General features: G+C 35.3%; 1 protein-coding gene across 1 annotated transcript; it reads left to right on the top strand.

Annotated features, from left to right (window-relative positions):
* The first annotated feature begins 6731 nt into the window (after window positions 1-6731).
* On the top strand, window positions 6732-9851 carry LOC146673361 (heat shock 70 kDa protein 12A-like). The gene is made up of 4 exons (XM_085402285.1): window positions 6732-7013; window positions 7396-7620; window positions 8491-8662; window positions 8821-9851. Exons 1-4 carry the CDS (start codon window positions 6732-6734, stop codon window positions 9849-9851), a joined length of 1710 nt encoding a protein of 569 aa, XP_085258411.1.

Here is a 9851-nt window from a genome sequence, read left to right as displayed (position 1 = left end):
ATGACTGTACATATGGTCTTTGACAATACAGCTGACTTTGACCTTGATAAAGCAGCCCCAGCTATTTAGCGTCAGACCTTCAGTAAACTGCTGCACAAGCCTGAATGTGTAAATTACTGGGAGGTTGGACCAAAACAAAATGCATCTATTACATTTGGCAAAAGAAACATTGAAGTGCTTACATGTAAAACATAGTCACACAGATAAAATGATGCCAAAGCAGAAAGACTTTTTTTTTCTTTAAACTGTGTTTTCTTACCTATTTTAGCACACCATTTAGGTCAATCATTCATTTTCTCTTAATACACAACTTTTAATGTGTGTCAAATATTTCAGATCTCATTTGTCCACTGTCCTCTTCTGCAAAAATACACTCAACATGTTGTCCTGATCTGTCTGAATTTATCAGATCGAGTAGATCGCTGACCAATCTTTTGACAGTGTTATCCTTCATAAAGAGTGGTGAAAAGATGTCTCTGCCCCTGAACTGCATTTTAGAAGTAGTCTACCTCCTCGGACTAAAGTTTAAAAGCTCTCTCTTCTTTAAAGGAGATGTAAAAGTGTTTTCCAACAGACCATTTTTACTTCTTCTCAAACTGACTGATTATAAAAATCAATTGTATACTGAGTATTTTATTTCTAGTTCTGATTTGTTCATCTGGCACATGTTTTATGACAGTCTATGACAAATTCTGTAAAGTAAAGAAAGAGCTGTTTACTTTTTGATAAGTGACTGAAATGAATTCATATGTTGTAATTAAAAAACAAATGAAAACAATAACACTGCTAATTATGCAATCATATGTTTCCACTTCTTTATAGCATTACTTTGAAATGCTATTTTTGTGTCCAGTAAGCACTGGTTTGTTTCCTTAAAATTACACACTCTTTCATTGGCAAAATATCACAACAGTAAAAACAAGAGTAAAAGATGCAAACTGTTGCCAGAAAACATGACCCTGTGTGAAGACTGACTCTTGCATTGTTTACACTTGTGATGTATGAATCCAACGTGGACACAAGACAAACCTTTCCCCACAGCTGTAGTCGTCTACCGCATGTTCACTCAGTTGTCCACGAGAGCCCACAGGAGCAGAGTGGCGAAAATCGGCAGACATTTTAAAGTTTGTAATGTCTGTCTTGTTTTGTTTGGTCAGATGATTTCATTAAGCAGTTTGTACAGTACAGCTATTAAAATTCATGGATAAGTGAGAGTTTTCAACATCTATTAATCCAGTATATTTACCTGGTAGGGTCTCCATGCTGATTGACCATGGTGTCTTGGAGTTGGTATCTATTGCAGAGTGGGTAGATAACACTGCATTATCCAGACAGTAATGTGTATACCCTCCATATGTTCCAAAGCGGTACATTAAAAATCTTATTTCATTTCTGTTTGCAAAGTATTTTAAGAGGACAAAAACAAACCACCTTTGGTCTTGCAGATGTTGCTGTGAATCCCTTATCATTGTTGACCTGTTAACAACCATAAACATTTTAGTTTGATTTAAGCAATAAGTTAACAAAAAGAAATGAATAACCAGCAACAGATTGCAGGCACAATAGCAGTCACTTCTAAATGTTATAGGCTAAGATGTTTTAGGCGATTTTATTGTCTGAACTGGTTTTATTTTTCAACTTGAAATATCTGCATTCATTAAAGGTCATTGTACAGCAACATTTGTTTCTATCAGTAGATGGTAGTACAGGTTTTGGTATGTTATTCAGCCCCAAAATAAGAAATATGCTGAGATTTCTGGATTTAATCCACACAGAGACTTTAAGAAATGGACATTTAATCAGCAAGCTTCTTAGCCACTCTACCAATTATCTAGGGAAAATAAACTCCTATTTTATTTTATTTTTCATCTTTATATTGTTTTAGGTCACACTGAGGGCCATGGGAGCATTGTAAGTTCAAATTTCTGTGTATGACTGTCAGAGATGGGCGTTACTGTAATCCCATTACTTTTTTCAAGTAACAAGTAATGTAAGGGATTACTATTGCAAAAAAGGTAATTCGATTGCTGTTACTTTCCCATAAGCACGCTGCATTACTGCGTTACTAAACCGTGATTTTGTTTGTGAGAGTGTCTCATGACAATGACGTAAGCGTGTGCAACGTCCGTGGCAGCATCAGACATGTGTAGATCAACAATGAGAGTACGACCATGTGGCGATAAAAGCCGGGAAGTACTTACATTACTTCAAGTTTTATTCCGTAAAAAGTGAGAAAAACATTAGCGTCCGCTGTGCACTCTTTGTGGGAAGAAATCTTCTTTCTAGTGCGAAAAACTAAACTTCAAATCTGAGCAAGCACCTAGCAAGCCACCACGGGAATGTGAAATTCACAGAGAAACCCCCGGTTCCGCCCACTGACATGACCGCTGCGGCACCGGGCAGATCTCCGACTGCTCCACTGCTGCTAAACAGGTGACGATAGATTTAAGAGCCACAGGACTTAGAGCCGCTGAATCTTTCATTTTATTTAATTTTTGCTGTGTTTTACTTGCATCTATTTGAAAGAGTGAGTGTAAACACAAAAATATGTTTTATTTTATATGCTGGAATATGCAGAAAATAGGTTTAAATGTTAAACAAATTTCTCCAAGTCAAAGACTGTTGCATATATTTCAGTTTGTGCTTAATATTATGTGCATGCAATTCAAAGATTAAAACTAATAAAACTATTTTTAAAAAGAGACTTTTACTTTCGATTCAAATTTATATGAAGGATTATGCATAAAACATAAAATTGGGCTGAAAGGTCTCTTGCTTTATTACGTATTCAGATTGTTTAGCATGTTTTTAAAAAGTAACTAAGTAACTAGTAACAAGCTACTTTTGAAATTAAGTAATCAGTAAAGAAACAAATTTACTTTTTTGGAGAAGTAATCAGTAAGGAGTAACTAATTACTTTTTTCAAGTAACTTCACCTACACTGATGACTGTACATATGGTCTTTGACAATACAGCTGACTTTGACCTTGATAAAGCAGCCCCAGCTATTTAGCGTCAGACCTTCAGTAAACTGCTGCACAAGCCTGAATGTGTAAATTACTGGGAGGTTGGACCAAAACAAAATGCATCTATTACATTTGGCAAAAGAAACATTGAAGTGCTTACATGTAAAACATAGTCACACAGATAAAATGATGCCAAAGCAGAAAGACTTTTTTTTTCTTTAAACTGTGTTTTCTTACCTATTTTAGCACACCATTTAGGTCAATCATTCATTTTCTCTTAATACACAACTTTTAATGTGTGTCAAATATTTCAGATCTCATTTGTCCACTGTCCTCTTCTGCAAAAATACATTCAACATGTTGTCCTGATCTGTCTGAATTTATCAGATCGAGTAGATCGCTGACCAATCTTTTGACAGTGTTATCCTTCATAAAGAGTGGTGAAAAGATGTCTCTGCCCCTGAACTGCATTTTAGAAGTAGTCTACCTCCTCGGACTAAAGTTTAAAAGCTCTCTCTTCTTTAAAGGAGATGTAAAAGTGTTTTCCAACAGACCATTTTTACTTCTTCTCAAACTGACTGATTATAAAAATCAATTGTATACTGAGTATTTCATTTGTAGTTCTGATTTGTTCATCTGGCACATGTTTTATGACAGTCTATGACAAATTCTGTAAAATAAAGAAAGAGCTGTTTACTTTTTGATAAGTGACTGAAATGAATTCATATGTTGTAATTAAAAAACAAATGAAAACAATAACACTGCTAATTATGCAATCATATGTTTCCACTTCTTTATAGCATTACTTTGAAACGCTATTTTTGTGTCCAGTAAGCACTGGTTTGTTTCCTTAAAATTACACACTCTTTCATTGGCAACACATCACAACAGTAAAAACAAGAGTAAAAGATGCAAACTGTTGCCAGAAAACATGACCCTGTGTGAAGACTGACTCTTGCATTGTTTACACTTGTGATGTATGAATCCAACGTGGACACAAGACAAACCTTTCCCCACAGCTGTAGTCGTCTACCGCATGTTCACTCAGTTGTCCACGAGAGCCCACAGGAGCAGAGTGGCTAAAATCGGCAGACATTTTAAAGTTTGTAATGTCTGTCTTGTTTTGTTTGGTCAGATGATTTCATTAAGCAGTTTGTACAGTACAGCTATTAAAATTCATGGACAAGTGAGAGTTTTCAACATCTATTAATCCAGTATATTTACCTGGTAGGGTCTCCATGCTGATTGACCATGGTGTCTTGGAGTTGGTATCTATTGCAGAGTGGGTAGATAACACTGCATTATCCAGACAGTAATGTGTATACCCTCCATATGTTCCAAAGCGGTACATTAAAAATCTTATTTCATTTCTGTTTGCAAAGTATTTTAAGAGGACAAAAACAAACAACCTTTGGTCTTGCAGATGTTGCCGTGAATCCCTTATCATTGTTGACCTGTTAACAACCATAAACATTTTAGTTTGATTTAAGCAATAAGTTAACAAAAAGAAATGAATAACCAGCAACACATTGCAAGCACAATAGCAGTCACTTCTAAATGTTATAGGCTAAGATGTTTTAGGCGATTTTATTGTCTGAACTGGTTTTATTTTTCAACTTGAAATATCTGCATTCATTAAAGGTCATTGTACAGCAACATTTGTTTCTATCAGTAGATGGTAGTACAGGTTTTGGTATGTTATTCAGCCCCAAAATAAGAAATATGCTGAGATTTCTGGATTTAATCCACACAGAGACTTTAAGAAATGGACATTTAATCAGCAAGCTTCTTAGCCACTCTACCAATTATCTAGGGAAAATAAACTCCTATTTTATTTTATTTTTCATCTTTATATTGTTTTAGGTCACACTGAGGGCCATGGGAGCATTGTAAGTTCAAATTTCTGTGTATGACTGTCAGAGATGGGCGTTACTGTAATCCCATTACTTTTTTCAGTAACAAGTAATGTAAGGGATTACTATTGCAAAAAAGGTAATTCGATTGCTGTTACTTTCCCATAAGCACGCTGCATTACTGCGTTACTAAACCGTGATTTTGTTTGTGAGAGTGTCTCATGACAATGACGTAAGCGTGTGCAACGTCCGTGGCAGCAACAGACATGTGTAGATCAACAATGAGAGTACGACCATGTGGCGATAAAAGCCGGGAAGTACTTACATTACTTCAAGTTTTATTCCGTAAAAAGTGAGAAAAACATTAGCGTCCGCTGTGCACTCTTTGTGGGAAGAAATCTTCTTTCTAGTGCGAAAAACTAAACTTCAAATCTGAGCAAGCACCTAGCAAGCCACCACGGGAATGTGAAATTCACAGAGAAACCCCCGGTTCCGCCCACTGACATGACCGCTGCGGCACCGGGCAGATCTCCGACTGCTCCACTGCTGCTAAACAGGTGACGATAGATTTAAGAGCCACAGGACTTAGAGCCGCTGAATCTTTCATTTTATTTAATTTTTGCTGTGTTTTACTTGCATCTATTTGAAAGAGTGAGTGTAAACACAAAAATATGTTTTATTTTATATGCTGGAATATGCAGAAAATAGGTTTAAATGTTAAACAAATTTCTCCAAGTCAAAGACTGTTGCATATATTTCAGTTTGTGCTTAATATTATGTGCATGCAATTCAAAGATTAAAACTAATAAAACTATTTTTAAAAAGAGACTTTTACTTTCGATTCAAATTTATATGAAGGATTATGCATAAAACATAAAATTGGGCTGAAAGGTCTCTTGCTTTATTACGTATTCAGATTGTTTAGCATGTTTTTAAAAAGTAACTAAGTAACTAGTAACAAGCTACTTTTGAAATTAAGTAATCAGTAAAGAAACAAATTTACTTTTTTGGAGAAGTAATCAGTAAGGAGTAACTAGGAGTAACTAAGCTTCTTAGCTATTTTATTTTATTTTTCAACTTGAAATATCTGCATTCATTAAAGGTAATTGTACAGCAACATTTTCTTCTACTGGTAGATGGCAGCAGAGGCTTTGGCATCTTATTCAGTCCAAATAACAAGTCAGAAATATCTTGGAAATTTATCAGTTATTAAGCATCAGAATAAATAATGATAGCAAACTGTCACCTCTTACCTCCTCGGCTCCTTAGCTGGATTTTTATATGGATGTCTGAGGATGTCAAATATTTTGCAGATTACATTTTACATTTAGTAAATATAAATTTTTTAGCACTTTTTTTTATTTCTTTGTTTCAATATTATCAGTATCTTTTTTGAAGATTTTAGGGTCATTAAGGATTTTACTTAGTTATTAAACATATGAAATAATTTCACATTGTTTAATCTTGATTGAATGAGAATAAGAACAAGTTCACCACCCATACAGAATGTAAAAAGGTAATTAATCAAACCTTCTTTGTTTAAACTTGTTGTGGTAATTGAATCCTCTTTGATATCCCATAGGATTGAAGCATCTGGAAATTTACAACATGGTTAATTTTAGTTAGTTTAATCATGCAGCAATCAAATCAAAAGATTTTTATAGGTTCTCTCATTTACCCAAATTTACCTGTGGCTGCCTTACTGCCAGTGTGTCTTACCTTCCTTTCTGCCTTTCCATCAGTGACTATCTTCACTAAGTCAACGAAACAATTTTCATACAGTGTTTGTGAAACTTGAGGGTGGCACCCTTTGAGTGAACACCTCCTCCAAATAACATAAGTACACTGCAACTGCTGTATTTGATCAGTCTCATTTTTGACTTCTTTTTGTGTTGATCTACTTGTTCCTAAAATGGGTGATTCATACATTATAGCAATAGACTTTGGCACTGCATATAGTGGCTATGCCTTCAGTATCACTTCCACAGAAGAAGAAGTAGATCCTTATTTAAAGCTATGGGGGGAAGAGTTTGGTCTAGAGACCACAAAGACTCCAACCTGCATCCTGTTTGATAGACATGGAGAATTCCTCAAATTTGGTTACGAGGCCAAAAGGGCTTATTTTAGAATGCGAGGTGATGAAGCCAAAAATAACCTTTTCTTCGACTGCTTTAAGATGTTTCTCTATGGCAATGTGAGTAGAATTGACCTTTTTATATAATACAGATAATATATGTTTAATGTTATGCACCTTTTTGTAAAAAAACAAAAACCCACACACATCACAAATCATGGCGCTGCAGCAGTTTGAATTGTTTCCTCACAACAAGAATATCCTGGTTTTTAATATGACGCATAGAGCAATAGCTGAGTTAGTACAGATGCTGCTCACTGAGTATACACAGAAACATTCTAATCGTGTTATGGGGAAAAAAAGCTAGTTAATCACTAGTTTATTACTACTTAACTACAAAATATAACATTTTGAAGAATCCTTATCTTTTCTAACTGTTAAATTACCTCACTTGAGTGCTTGTTGTGAATTATGAACTAACATCTTTGTCATTACTTGCAAGAAACTCAAGAGTGATCTGAAAATTCGAGCTGCAAGTGGTAAGTCCATGGAAGCGTTAAAGGTGTTTACAGCAGCTTTGAGCTACCTTAAGGAAGATGCAATGAAAACCATTGCAAAAAACGCAGAAGGAAAGGAATTTATACCCTCTGACTTCACCTGGGTTCTGACTGTGCCTGCCATCTGGGATCCATCAGCAAAGCTGTTCATGAGAAAAGCTGCAACTAAGGTGGGAATAATAAGTGGCAGAAATCTAATCTAAAATGTATTCTAATTTCAGTATATGTTTTTTGACATTATAATGTAAGTATATTTACACACTCAATACTTAAAAGTAAGTACACTAGAATACGAGGTTAAAAAGTTAGATTTTTAAGGAAACAAAGAAATAATTATACTTTAAGTAAATTCAAGTAGTGTGTAAGTAATTCTAGGTAATGTATTTTCCTGGAAAGAAGAAAGAATTACTTTGCAAGTAAATTTGCACAATGCATAAGTGATTTTAAAATGTGCATAAATACAGTGTATTTTACAGCAAAGGAGACATGAATCATACCGTGAGTAATTTTAAATATTACATAATTTCACTGTAGTATTGTGGAAAATCAAATAAACAATATTACCCTATTTTACACTGTAAGGGAGAACAGTCCTTATGACATATCTATTTTTAAAATAAAATAAAACCTGAATAATAGAATAATAGAACATCCATCTTGCATTTAAACAGAAAAAAATATTAAATAAAGACAAAAAATGTACAAAGCCAACATTAATCCACTCCATAACGTGGTCCCAAGAAAAGTACATTTATCGTGTAAAAAAAAATATATATTGTTGGTTTTTCCACAAAACTACCACAAATTTCCATACTACTTAAAATTGCTTAAGCTGAACTTATTACTTAATTACTTAAAGTATAAGGTGTGTCTTCCTTTCTGATTAATATCTGGACGTTAGGCAAGTTTAAGCCATTTCAAAGTACAGTCCACACTCCAAGCAGCCTACTTCTCATTTAAGCTAGAGAAATATTGTTTATTATCCTGCGGTATTTAAATAGATAGTTGTTGTTTTTTTGTTTTGTTTTTTTTACATGCAGGCTGGTATTGTGTCCAAAGGAAATGAAGACAAGTTGATAATTGCACTAGAACCAGAGGCTGCTTCAGTCTGGTGCAAGAAGCTCCCAGCTGATGGTTTCATAGCAGAAAATCGTGGAAAGTGCTCACTGGATCAAAAGCCAGAAACAAAATACATTGTTGTTGACTGTGGAGGTACTGTATATTATTGGTAAAGTGGATGACAGGTTATTATAAGGTTATATAGGACTACTGTGGTCCCTTAAATATGACTCTTTTATTCTTTTTTTTTTCTCCACAAAAGCCACCCTCCCTGTAAGGATTATCAGCTTTCGGTACTTTTTGTGTTGCAGGTGGAACCATTGACATCACTGTACATGAAGTCCTCAGTGGAGGAATCCTGAAAGAGCTGCACAAGGCCTCAGGAAATGATCTGGGGGGACAAAGTGTGGACCGAAAATTCAAGGAGTTCCTCAAAGAAATCTTCTGTGATGGTGTATGGGATGAATTTGAAATTTCGTATCCCAGTGAGGTTCAAAGAATACTCTATGACTTCACACTCTTCAAAAAAACAGATGATGATGTGGAGATTAGCTGCCCATTTAGCCTTGGAAGACTGGCCCAGGAAAAGAAGAACATAGAAGAGTTCTTTGAATCAGTAAAGAATCACGCTTCCTGGGAAGATGGCTCAATCAACATCTCAAAAGATAAAGTGAGGTCTTTCTATGATGAGAGTCTGGAGGGCATCACTAAAAGTATCACAGAAATATTCAAGAAAAAAATCAAAATCGACTACATTCTGTTAGTGGGGGGCTATGCTGAAAGCCAGATTCTGATTGACCATATCAAGAATAAATTTGGTAAAGAGTGTACAATTCTCTGTCCTTTTAGACCCCAAGAAGCAATTGTAAAAGGAGCTGTGCAGTTTGGAAAAAACCCAGCAGTGGTGACATCTCGAAAGAGTGCCTTTACTTATGGGGTTTGTGTCACTAAGCCATTTAATGAGTCCAACCACAAGGCAGACAAAAAAAAAATAAACAAAGATGGTGTGTGGTGTAGTGGTATTTTTTTCAAACTAGTAGAAATGGACGAGAACGTGGGTTGGAATGAAACCAGAGTGCACACATTTGCTCCATCAGCGTCAGATGGGACAATCTCAAGTTGTGCATTTTTTTATACAGAGAAAGAAAATCCAAAGTATGTGGATGAGGAAGGAGTAGAGATGATTGGCTCATTTGTTGTTGAGTCACCCGACATAACACGTGGTCTGGATCGTGATATCAAATTGGAAATCCACTTTGGCTTTACAGAAATGACCGCTACAGCTACAGATATAGACTCTGGATCAAAAAAATCAATCAAGCTTGACTTCGTGACTAAATGA

The sequence above is a fragment of the Rhamphochromis longiceps genome, linkage group LG3 (assembly GCF_057381845.1).
Source record: "Rhamphochromis longiceps isolate RC_006_pf linkage group LG3, R_longiceps_female_GT1.1, whole genome shotgun sequence".
In the NCBI taxonomy this organism is placed as follows: domain Eukaryota; kingdom Metazoa; phylum Chordata; class Actinopteri; order Cichliformes; family Cichlidae; genus Rhamphochromis; species Rhamphochromis longiceps.
This window is presented reverse-complemented; position numbering and strand designations above follow the sequence as displayed.